At 39.1% G+C, this 13,001-nt stretch overlaps 1 protein-coding gene across 3 annotated transcripts in view; it reads left to right on the forward strand.

Annotated features, from left to right (window-relative positions):
• The window catches only part of PROSER1 (proline and serine rich 1), a 28,568-nt gene extending 19,049 nt beyond the window's left edge, over nucleotides 1–9,519 (forward strand). For 2 of the 3 annotated variants that reach the window (XM_010360768.2, XM_010360776.2), the window contains 4 exons: nucleotides 1,800–1,844; nucleotides 5,193–6,978; nucleotides 7,434–7,584; nucleotides 8,172–9,517. In XM_010360768.2, coding sequence (XP_010359070.1) covers nucleotides 1,800–1,844; nucleotides 5,193–6,978; nucleotides 7,434–7,584; nucleotides 8,172–8,294 — 2,105 coding nt within the window. In that variant the 3' untranslated portion in view covers nucleotides 8,295–9,517. Of the gene's footprint in view, nucleotides 1–1,799; nucleotides 1,845–5,192; nucleotides 6,979–7,433; nucleotides 7,585–8,171 lie in introns of all 3 variants that reach the window. The other variant, XM_010360784.2, reaches the window with a different exon arrangement.
• Nucleotides 9,520–13,001: the final 3,482 nt, after the last annotated feature.

Raw genomic sequence — 13,001 nt, forward strand, 5'->3', positions numbered from 1 at the left:
GACGGGGTTTCTCCACGTTGGTCAGGTTTGTCTTGAACTCCTGACCTCAGGTGATCCGCCCACCTCAGCCTCGCAAAGTTCTGGGATTACAGGCATGAGCCACCATGCCCAGCCTCTCCTTTCTAAAATCAATTTGTGTGTTTTGTTGGGATACTAGACATTTTTGCTTCTGATACCTAATTTCTTTAAAATTGCCTTTGATCATGACTTGTTACTGATTCTTCTGTTTGTTTTATTCCTTGTCTTGATATGCCTGTTCTAATTTTCTTTTGGTAGAAAATGACTTTAAGAAATTTTTTCAGAAAGGACACATGTATAGAGTTGTGGATGGAAAATTCAATTCCAGATAATTTTCTTTATTGGGAACTTGGTCTCTTTCTGTAAGCTTACAAAGAATTTTTTTTATCTTTGGATTTCAGAAATTTTACCAGTATGTTTAGGTGTGTATCTTGTCATTAATCTTTTCTGGCACTCTGTAAGTTCTTTTGATGTGAAAACTCAAGTCTTTAAAGCTTAGGAAAATTTTGTTTTTATTCCTTTAATTGTTGCATTTTCCTCTGCTCTTTTCCCCCTCCTCCTGTTACTCTTATTTTACATTTTCTGTATTTGCCTTCTAAGCCTATTACCTATTCATTTATGACATCTTTTCCATTAAAAATTTTTTTTTGGCATTCTAAGTGATATTTGTTTCTTATTTCCAACCATTATTTAACTTTTAGTCATTTTATTTCTAATCTTTATTATTCTTTCCATTTATTAATTTGGAATCAGATTTTTATATGTAAAAGGCTTCTCTGCTAATTTCCCTGTAGTTGTTTGTGTGTGTGTGTGTGTGTGTGTGTGTGTGTGTGTGTGTGTGTCAGGTTTTAAAAGTCCTTTTTCTTTCATTAAATCTCCATTGTTCTGGTGGTTATTTGTTGTCAGCTCAGTCAAGCTCATGAATTCCTTAAACAAGCTGTGGTTTTACTTTGCTCGTTATACCAGGACATGGAGGTTTCCTATACACTGTATGCCTGTCACAGTATTGGTTTCTTGGGCAGTTTTTGTCAAGCCATAAGACGGTACATTTTTCTCCCTTTGTATCCTTGGCTAATGGGCTGTTTGGATAGATTTTTTCCCTTGAGGGGTGTGCTTTAGGTTGTCAGTCACACAGGCTTCAAGTCAGCCTCAACTAGGCTAGTTCCCCATGGCAGTTCCTAATATAGGGTCTTTCCCAGAGCTGAGTACAGCAAATGGGCAGGACAGTTTCTTTCTGTTGGCTTGGGCAATCCACAGTGAATGGCAGTGAATTCTACACTCATTCATCCAGCTGCCGCCTTTCACTTCTCAACCTTCCCACTCCCGTAGGCACTGGTACTCAGAGGATCTGTCTGTCAGCTCAGCCAATGATAGTGGTCCTCACTGCACTACAGCTGCAGGGTACACTTTCTTCTGGATGGCACCCTTAGGCCAGCATCTTTCCAGAAAGTGTTCTTGAATACTGAGTGTATATGTAAAATTAACAGTGTGTATTTAAAACCTGACAAGCTAAGGTGGAGGTGCTAGGGGAGAAAAGAGCAGTTGCTCAGTTGCTGGTAATCCTCTTAGTCTTCAGATAGAGTAGTAAAGTATTAGTAGTAATAATAGTAGAGTTACTACTATTTGTATTTCCTTTCTTTTTCCATATGTGTACATCTTTTTCCTAACACGGTATACATATATTTATATCCTGTGTTTTTCTTTTTATACAGATATCTGTTTATTATGGTGGCAAATATTTGATTAAAGTTTAAAATGAACTTTTATTTGTTTTTATATAGAGAATGAAGACCTTTCCAATCAGTCAAAACCTATACAGAATCAAAGTAAGTACCAAATTTGATCCAGAGATAACGGGTATCTGTCATGGTTTGCTCTGTTATTCACTGAGAATAATTTGAGTATATTTGGAATTGTTATGTTTTAGGGAAAGTTTCTGGTTAAAGAATATAATTCAAACTTGTTAACAGTGGTTTACTAGTGTTACATATTATATACATAACATGAAATGCATGTATTAACTGGACTTAAAATTAATCTTAGGACTTTTATACAATTTGCAAAACTTGCAGTGTAATGTAAGTACTACGTAGCATTGCATTCACATTCACTTTACATTCTGTGATACTGGAAATCTCATTTGTTTTTTGATATAAACACATGGGATGATAAAAATCCTTTTTGACAAGTGCTAGTTAGATTCTACTTTTAGAGTTCATTATTTCAATAAGTATTATTAAGCATGTCTTAATATAGAAAAGAACAAGGGGCACCAAAGCAGAAAATGGAATTGAAAAATGAAAATGAAGTGTGTCCTACATAGTGCCTCTAGATGGCAGCAATGCTGCCATGTATTTTTTCCCCTAGGTAAGGATCTGTGTGGTCAGGCAGGAGAGACTTTCTTGTGTGAGACAAAAACTGACATCAGTTCTTGTGTAGCCAAGTATCACAATAGCCTGACCATTGTAGTACAAAGGAGTCTCAGTGGGAGCATTCCATTCCCTGAGAACAGTGCCTAGCAGATGTGTCTCAGCTGGTGGTTTCTAAAGGAGGTAGCAGAGTGGGGTGTAAAGAACACTAAGTGAAATGTCAGGACATCCAGTTTCTTATCCTGCCTCTGCCACCACCTAGTTTTGTGACCTTGAACAGGAAATTTAACCCCTGTGAAAAGGAGATTGAAGAAACTTCACCTGTTATGTTCAACTTTATTATTTTATGTTCAATTGTTTTTGAAGGGAGTAATCAGGTTCGTTGTTGTAAGTACCATTGGCAGGAATAGCATATTTTGTTTTCCTATGTTGTATGATGTTAGCATGATTAAGATTTTATTTTTTCCTTTTGGGACTATATTAAGAAACAGAAATTGGCCAGGCGCTGTCGCTCACACCTGTAATCCCAGCACTTTGGGAGGCTGAGGTGGGTGGATCATGAGGTCAGGAGATTGAGACCATGCTGGCTAACACGGTGAAACCCCGTCTCTACTAAAAATACAAAAAATTAGCCGGGTGTGGTGGCGGGCTCCCATAGTCCCAGCTACTTGGGAGGCTGAGGCAGGAGAATGGCGTGAACCTGGGAGGCGGAGCTTGCAGTGAGCCGAGATCGCGCCACTGCAGTCCAGCCTGGGTGAACAGAGCGAGACTGTCTCAAAAAAAAAAAAAAAAAGAAACTAAGACAAACTAGTATAGCAGTCAAAGATGTGGGTCTGAAAGACCCAGGCTCAAGTCTTGGCTCCACCATATAGTATCTGCATGATCTTTTATCTGGGGTTGCTTAGTCATATAGCAAGCCTCAGATTGCCCATCTGTAAAATGAGGGTGTTAGTTTCTATCGCAGAGAGTTATTGTGAGGGCAAGTGAAGTGATGGGCCTAACTTAGCACAGGGTTTGACAGATCGTGTTTTATGGTTAATAACCAAATTAGATGATTGGAAAGTGCTGTTTACTATGGTATGTGGTTGGGATTTTTAAAATTTTTGTTCGTTTCATTTTTACCTGCAAGTGCTATGATTAATAATGCATAGCTTTTGCTTCATTAAATAAAAAGATATCCAACAGAGGCTGCTATGAAGAACACTCTAGGATAGCTTGGTTTTACCTTCAGATTTGTCATTAGCTACATGGTCTTCCGCACATAGTTTAATAAGTAAGAGAGTGAATTCGCAAATGGTACCCAACACCTACAGACTTAAATACCTTTTTGGTACATTATTTACAAACATAAGATTAGGATTATATTCCTTATGCTTCTAGTTCTTAGAAATTAAGTACAAAAAAGGTACAAATCCATTTTTATAGGTACTGTAAGTTTAAAATGATAGCTAGTCTTATTTTATTGAAACCAAATCACTGCTTACAACCATTAATATGGTCAAGACTTAAGAACTTTGGAGTTTCAGTTTATATACTTAAATATGACTTTGTCAATTTTCCAATCATATTTTTTTTCTAAGACAACTACAAAATTTGTTCAGCCCAATGTGACACCCCTTGGCCTTCACGTAGCGCAAATGAATTATGTGTGTGTTGTTTACCTCCGTTTTCTTCCTAATGTCCCTTCCCATCTGTGAGTAGCATAGTGTATTTGTTGACCCTGTCAGCTTGCTTGTGTCAAAAGAATCTTAATTATACATAAATTTTTAAATGTGTTAATCCATGAAAATACTTCTCAGTTGGTTATCACTGCAACAGGAACATTCTCTGTTTACAACTGAAACAGAATTTGATGTGGGTACAGTATCAGATGATGGTTGTCTTCAGGACATTAGCTACCTAAGTCATGGTTTCCCTTGACACCAGGATTATCACAGGTGGGGCTAGCCATTGAATACATTCAGAGGGGAGTCCACATCATCCCCCAAAATGCTTATTATTTTAGAGTTTATCAGAATAAAAATACTAGAGCAAACTCTAGAAATAGTGTTGGGAATAGTCCTTGAGTGGGTTTGGGAACTGTAGTTTGGGGGAATTACGATATATCCAGCTCAGCAGACACTCATTAAGTATGCAGGTGCTGTGTTCTGTGCTAGGTAATAGGACTGTAAAGATGAATTAGACATAGCTTTTGCCCCTAAAGGAGTTGCCAGGTAAAGGTTGGGGTTTAATGTAGTGCAGAGTGGTCAGTATGAGCAACTGTTTGGGGGTGGGGCGGGGCAACTGTACAGATTAACAATCTGGAATATTAAATTCAACTCACAGAATGACAACAAACAGTACTGGAGAGACGGGCATGAATCCTGGAAAGCCTTGTATGGCCCTGCAAGGGAAGCCATGTTCTGAAAGCTCCTATGAGGGAGACTGACTTGTGGTTATTACTCTAGATAAGTAGATTGAATTAGAGGTAAAGTCAGTGCAGCAGCACTAATCACAATTAAAAGAAATGCTGTAATTTTTAAAAAGTGGAAAAATATGAAAGGACACTTTCTAAGCGTCTCAAAACTTCCTGTGATTTGGAGAGCTATTTTGAGCAGAGTCTAGACAACAATTGAATCTGACTGGCTCCAGAGTAAAGATCTAAGAAATGGAACCCAGCAATGTAGACATTACAAGAACCTATTATACCTATCATTTTTTATTTGGTATTTGTTAAGTATTACAAAGATGGTTATGCTTTTTAATTTAAAATTTGACGTTTCAGCATGGTGATACATTCTTGCCTTTTTTCCCCCTTCCATATAGCATTTTCCACCCCAGCAAGTCAACTCTTTTCTCCTCATGGTTCTAATCCTTCAACACCTGCTGCAACTCCTGTTCCTACTGCATCCCCAGTCAAGGCAATCAGTCATCCATCAGCCTCAGCAGCTGCCACCGTTTCTGGAATGAACCTGCCGAATACTGTCCTTCCTGTGTTCCCAGGGCAGGTCTCCTCAGCCGTTCACATACCTCAGCCAGCAACGCCAAACCCAACAGTTATCAGAACCCCTTCATTGCCCACTGCACCTGTTACGTCTATCCACAGTACAACTACCACTCCTGTTCCTTCCATTTTTTCTGGCCTAGTGTCACTGCCAGGTCCTTCTGCCACTCCTACCCCAGCCACTCCTACCCCAGGACCTACACCACGGTCCACTCTTGGTTCCAGTGAAACATTTGCTTCTACTTCTGCCCCTTTCACTAGCCTCCCCTTTTCCACCAGCTCTACTGCTGCTTCTACCAGCAACCCAAATTCTGCTTCATTGTCATCAGTTTTTGCAGGGCTCCCTTTGCCCTTACCACCAACATCCCAAGGCCTATCCAACCCAACTCCTGTAATTGCTGGTGGCTCTACTCCCAGTGTTGCCGGTCCACTTGGTGTGAACAGTCCTCTTTTGTCTGCCTTAAAAGGCTTTCTGACATCCAATGACACCAGTTTAATCAGCTCCTCTGCTTTATCCTCTGCTGTCACAAGTGGGCTGGCTTCACTGTCTTCTCTTACTCTTCAGAACTCTGACTCTTCCGCTTCAGCCCCTAATAAGTGCTATGCCCCATCGGCCATCCCTACCCCACAGAGGACTTCCACTCCAGGGTTGGCCCTGTTCCCAGGCCTGCCGTCTCCTGTGGCTAACTCAACTTCCACTCCCCTGACTTTGCCTGTACAGTCTCCTTTAGCCACTGTTGCATCAGCTTCCACATCAGCGCCAGTTAGCTGTGGCTCCTCAGCCCCCCTTTTGCATGGCCCCCACCCAGGTACCTCAGATCTGCATATTTCATCTACCCCTGCTGTAACGACTCTTCCTGTTATGATCAAAACTGAGCCCACGAGTCCTACTCCCTCGGCCTTCAAAGGCCCATCTCATTCTGGGAATCCCTCTCATGGCACTTTAGGTTTGTCAGGGACATTGGGCCGTGCATATACTTCAACATCCGTGCCCATCAGTTTATCTACTTGCCTTAATCCTGCATTGTCAGGTCTCTCCAGCTTGAGTACTCATTTAAATGGTTCAAATGCCCTTTCTTCTATTTCCCTTCCACCACATGGTTCCTCCACTCCCATCGCACCGGTATTCACTGCTCTTCCTCCTTTTACTTCTTTGACCAACAATTTTCCTTTAACTGGCAACCCATCTCTTAATCCATCAGTATCTCTCCCAGGGTCATTAATAGCCACCTCATCTACTACTGCCACCTCCACATCTCTCCCTCATCCCAGCTCGACAGCAGCTGTTCTCTCAGGGCTTTCTGCTTCAGCACCAGTCTCAGCAGCACCTTTCCCCCTCAACCTGTCTACTGCTGTTCCCTCACTTTTCTCAGTTACTCAAGGACCTCTGTCATCTTCAAATCCCTCCTACCCAGGCTTTTCTGTCTCTAATACCCCAAGCGTTACCCCTGCTCTTCCCTCATTCCCGGGGCTGCAGGCACCATCTACAGTCGCAGCTGTCACACCACTACCTGTGGCTGCCACAGCCCCATCCCCGGCTCCAGTCCTCCCAGGATTCGCCTCAGCATTCAGTTCCAATTTCAACTCCGCTCTTGTTGCACAAGCCGGGTATGTGGATTCTTTGGAAATAGGATAAAATTATTCTTCACCTAACTTGTAGTTCACATTTCATTTCAAGTCATCCAAATGAATGTCAAAATCTAAACGATGTTTTCCTGGACGGAAACTTTAGCACTCAAAAAATGTTTTATGAGCCACGTTAAGATAAATATATAAAATATTAATGCCTGTTGACATAGTTTTTGGATTTGTATTTGGTAGTTTTATTAGACAGCAGAAAGGATTATATGCAAAACAGACTTATTGAATTTCAAATAATATACTTCACAGAAAGTAAGTTTCATATCGGTGAATAGCTGATTTTTAGGGTCCTTCCAACAGAGGAATAAATTATAATGTTTTTGTTTTGTTTTTAACATTTTAAGATTGTATTTGACAAATATGGAAGCAGTAGCTTTTATGTCTTGTCTGCAGTTAACTTGTTTTTCTGTCAATTGTTTTAGTTTATCATCTGGACTTCAAGCTGCAGGCAGTTCTGTTTTTCCAGGCCTTTTGTCCCTCCCAGGTATCCCTGGGTTTTCTCAGAATCCTTCACAATCATCCTTGCAAGAATTACAGCATAATGCGGCCGCACAGTCAGCATTGTTACAGCAGGTAAGCAGCAAAGGCTGGCATAAATAACATGGTAACATGTATAACTAACTTCTGTAGTGAGAATGTTGCAGTATCATTTGTGATATCCCAACATTGGCAAAAAAAATGGCTCTCAGGAGAATGCATGGAGATTTGATGATTAGTTCTCCCCAGATTTGCAAATTGTGCTTGTCTTCTTTCAGGAGAGTTACAAAGGTGGTAGGATATAGACATCTGTATGAATTGTTTTTCCTTCCTGCTTATAGATTTTACTTGATAAAATTTAAGAATCTATTCATGACAGTTAAATGTTAACTTGTCTTCTATAATTTAAGCTAAATAATTGACCATTAAGCACATTATCTGTAGAAAACCTATTGACTTTTGAGAGAATATTAAATATTTCAATGACAATTCTGTGCATCTCCTTCACCTTGAAGAAATTTGAACATTTTCTTAAAAATTTTAGGTGACTGAGCAGACTTGATTGTGCCTCAGAGTTTTGTCTGTCTTTCCTATTCTGAATAGCTGTGTGGCATGGATAGAAGCAAGCGTGGGCTTGAATGAACTTGGTACTCTGCTAAACCACATGCTCTTCTTTCCATCAGGTCCATTCAGCTTCGGCTCTGGAAAGCTATCCAGCTCAGCCTGATGGGTTTCCTAGTTATCCTTCGGCCCCAGGAACACCATTTTCTTTGCAACCAAGCCTGTCCCAAAGTGGGTGGCAGTGAATACTTTTAACTTTTATTCTCCTTCAGAGCAACATCAGAATTGCCTAAGAACTGCAGTGAACAATCTGACAAATGTGAAGCTGGCCAAAAGTCAGAAAATGAGAATGAGGATAATGCTGGAGAAATTGTGACAACAATTTGAAAATTGTGGTTGCATTTAAAAAAATGGTTTTAAGTATGAACACTCCCCTATGTAAATATGCTGACGATAAATTGTATGGAGAATGGTATTTAAAAAGTGTTTGGAGACTTTTCACCTGTCCTATAAAATTTTGAATTGTGTATGTGATCTACATAGAAAAAGTACTAAAGAGTAGATTGAACTCTTTATAGCTGAATACAGCCTTAAATATGCTTGTATAGCATCCCTGGCAGAAGTAATAGTTGTGCCTCAGACTTAGGGGTTGCATGTGGCCCTGGGGGAGTTACTACCCTTGGTATGCATGAGCGGTTCCTATTAGCATCAGTGGGAACTCAGTACTCTATATGTATCCACAAAAGGGAACTTGAGACCCACAGTTATTCTTAATTTCTGATATTAACAACCATACATACTGCTGAATTTAACTCAATATATTTCAGGTAAGTGGAAGTGGTGCTTAATGTAGTCTTCAGAATGACTTTCAGGTGTTTTCAACTAAAAGTATATATCCAGAACTACATCCTTATAAGAAATACAAGTAAGACTTAGGATAATTTGCCTTCAAAACAGTTCTCCTAATCTCAGCAGTATCCAATGAGTGAAGGACACTTGACTGACTCTCGGGCCACCTCTATTACTTACTGTACTATGGAAGCTCCTGGTGAATGTTTACAATTATGGGATGTAGTATTTCTATTTGTACTCTAAGTCAAATGCTTATATGAAATATGTGACAACAAATAGAGAAGACTGGCTCTGTTAGTAATTATGCAGTATGTACTCTAAGGATTGTGGTAGTATAACGGGCGAATGTCATTAATTTTGGAGTAACAACTGCCACATGTGGGGAGTAGGGGAGTAAGGAGAGAGAATTCCAAACCTGTGATTAAAAGTGTAAACTATAGAGTCTACTGTAGTACATTTCAGGATCTAGAAGTTTTACTTTTATAAAGATGGTGTCTGGAAGATGTTGCTAATGTATTTTACTTCAACATAGGGAACAAACTTTTTAAGCATATTAATAAACCTGTATGGTTAGTTTTTAACAATTTTTTAAAATAAACTTTATGGATATGACAAATATTCTGTGTTTTGCTAAGTGCTTGGATAGGCTTTCTAATTTTGTATACTTGCTAGAGTTAATAAATTGAACATTTTTATCCAAATTTAGTTTAACTCAGTTTATACTACTGATTGCTCATTCGTTTAAATGATGTCTTAATGTAAACTTCATAACCAACACATGAACAGACTGATTTATGTCTTTAAACACACAATGTAAGCTGTAGTTTAATAGCAGTTGCTGGAAGTTGCCATTTATTTTTCTTAAATCTATACCCATAAAACTTTTTTAAAGATTATATTGTGTTTTTTATGTGTTGACCATTCATTCAGAAAATATTGAATGAGTAGTCTTGATACAATATGATGCCACTACAAGGTGTATTTCTGCTATCCTATGAGCCCCTTGAGAAGAGGAGCTATATCCTGTTCATCTTATGAGATCCCTGGCCTCACACATAATTGGCCATTCAAAGGTGTATTTAAAGTGAATGTTTTTAGAATCCTTGCACTATTTCCTGGAGGCTAGTTTTATGTGTGTGTTTCCCAACTATATGGGGTAAGTAACCTAATTCACTTACATCCAAGATGTAAGTCACATAATAAGTGGTAAATCTGAATCAAGCATCTACTATGAATACTTCTACTACCAAGTGCTAAGAAAACACGAGACGTGAGGGGAGTATCTTACTACCTGAGGGAGTCTAGAAAGATTTATCAGTGGCATTAAAGTCTTAAAGAATGAGTAAGAATTAACGTGATTTATAAAGGCACAAAGTATGACCGTAGCATAGCAATATAATATATCTGGATGGAGCATAGTAGTTTTAAGGATGAAAAGCAAGAGAGGTACCTGATTATGAAAGACCTTTAAACCATGCCGAAACCTGGGGATTTGTTCTGTGGATAGTTTGGAAATGTATTGGAGTGCTTCAGAAAAATCACTTAGGCTGCAGCATGGAGGTTGGATTAGAGGTTATCGAAGAAACCCAAAAATGAAGACTGTGAAGATTGTGTTCCTCTCTATCCCCTTTATGTGAAGGCCAGTAGCGTGTTTAAGATTTGCAAAAGCTGTTAGTTAACTCATAAAATTGGTGAACTTGAAGCCTCACCATTTGATTTGCCAGATTGTATATTTATAAAATATAGTTGGTGTCAGAATTGTAGAAAAGACTTAACTCCAAATTTAATGAGGACTTCGAATTTTTGTTGTTTTTAGAGGCGACAACACATTGGCAAACTAATCTGGTCAGTTACAAGGCTAAATATTGAACATTAGCAAGGAAGTTGGGAAGGGTAATCTAAATTGTCCCTGATAAAAACTCCAGCCAAATTAAATTTAAAGGCGTTTAATTGAGCAATGAATGATTTGCAAATTGGGCAGCCCCCAGAATCACAGAACATTCACAGAAACTCAAGTGCAGCCACGTGGTGGAAGAAGATTTATAGACCAAAAAAGGAAACGATGTACAGAAATCGGCAGTGAGATACAGAAACAGCTGGATTGCTTACAGGTTGGTGCCTTATTTGAACACAATTCGAACACTAAGCAGTGGTTGAAGTATGGCCGCTGAGGTTGGCCAAGATTCAGTTCCTGTTACAGGCACATACATCTAAATTAGGTTTCCAATTTTGTCTGACTGTTAAGCTAGATTACAGTTCATTCAGAAGGACTCAAATATAGAAGTACGGAGTCCTTCTCAGGCCATATTTAGTTTGCGTTAACATCCCCAAGGTCCTTTCAGTCAGATGAGGCATGATAGTAAGTTTTTAAGTCTCTCTGACAAAATTTTATGGTAAGAGCTAAAAGTCAGTGGTGTTTATCACTCCTAATTTGTAGGGAGGGTAATTGGAATAAAACATCCAAAAGACATGAAGAAAGGCACAGACACGTGTAAGAAATAAGCACACGGTAAGACGTTAGTTAGGCTTTCCTGTACAAGTAAGTCTTCATTTGGGTCATCAATAGGTTTTTGGAAACTGCGACTTTAAGAGAAACAGTATAACGAAACCAGTTTTACCATAGGCTAATTGATGTAAGCAAAATTAAGTTCCTATGGAGTGTTTCTGGTCACAAAAACTGCAACAAATGTCTAAAGACCTACAACACTTCTAATTAGACGTTGAAATAAATATGAGCTAAACATACGCTTAAGAAAGAGTAATAAAAACTAGATACCCAATTTTTCGTCAGTGACTGGTGGTGGTCAAGGTGGTGGACTAAGTCAAGGTGTACCCACACCTATCCTTTACAAAGCGAAAATTGTCAGGAACACCTCCTACCACTGCGGAGTTCAGAAACAATCAGAAACCTGGCAGGCTCGCTGAGCACACTCAGGCACTGCATCATTTATTGTCATGCATTTGCATGATTATCGTGGACTTTACAAACCTTTATTTCACAATTTGTATTCATTGATTTTCCTACGCACTTATTCCAGTTCAGGGTCACGGTGGCTGGAGCTGATCCCTGCAGCTCAGGATGCAAGGCAGGGACTCATCCTGCACAGGACACCATCCCATCCCAGGGCACGCACACACCCACGCTCACTCAGACTGGGACAATCTAGACACACGAGTAAACCTAACAGGCACTTTGGGATGTGGAAGAAACCTGAGTATGTGGAGACTGGGATATGTGGAGAATGCAAAACATGCAGACAGAGGCCTCAGCCACTCATGTTATAATGAAACAATGTCGAACAAAAGGATGTTATTTGAGGACCTCCTATGTTAGTAATCTCAACACTTGTAAATGGAAAGGAAGTTTCCATTTGAATGAATGTTTACAATTATGGGATGTATTTCTATTTGTATTTCAAGTCAAATGCTTATATGAAATATGTGACAACAAATAGAGAAGACTGGCTCTGTTAGTAATTATGCAGTATGTACTCGCTTTAAGGATCTGCGGTAGTATAACATGAGCGAATGTCATTAATTTTGGAGTAATAACTGTCACATGTGGGGAGTAGGGGAGTAACGAGAATGAATTCCAATCCTGTGATTAAAAGTGTAAAGTATAGACTCTACTGTAGTACATTTCAGTAGAAAGTACTGAAGGCTTTTCTGAGTCCGGAACTTTCAGGGATGAGTCGGTTTAAGGACACACAAACTCTTCCAATAGAAAGAGAGAGCACTCCTCAAGTCATTCTTAAAGACCAGCTTAACCATGATACCAAAACTCAGACAAGGATAGTAGGAAAAACAAAAAATACATGTCAAGTTTACTCAAGAGGATAGCACAAAATCACAAATTATTAGCAATACAAGTAGAGCATTTTTTTAAAAAAAAAGATGACACACCATGATCAAGCCATGTTTATTTCGGGAGTGCAAGGGTAAAACTACATTAGGAAATCTAAAAGTGCAATTTGCCACATAGAGAAAAAACATTCTCGGTCTATACATCAAAAACATTAAACATTTGATAAAGTTCAACCACCACGATGGCTAAAAACTAAAAAAAAAAAAAAAAAAAAAAAAAAAAAAAAAAACCCTTA

This window comes from Rhinopithecus roxellana, chromosome 18 (assembly GCF_007565055.1).
Source record: "Rhinopithecus roxellana isolate Shanxi Qingling chromosome 18, ASM756505v1, whole genome shotgun sequence".
Classification (NCBI taxonomy): domain Eukaryota; kingdom Metazoa; phylum Chordata; class Mammalia; order Primates; family Cercopithecidae; genus Rhinopithecus; species Rhinopithecus roxellana.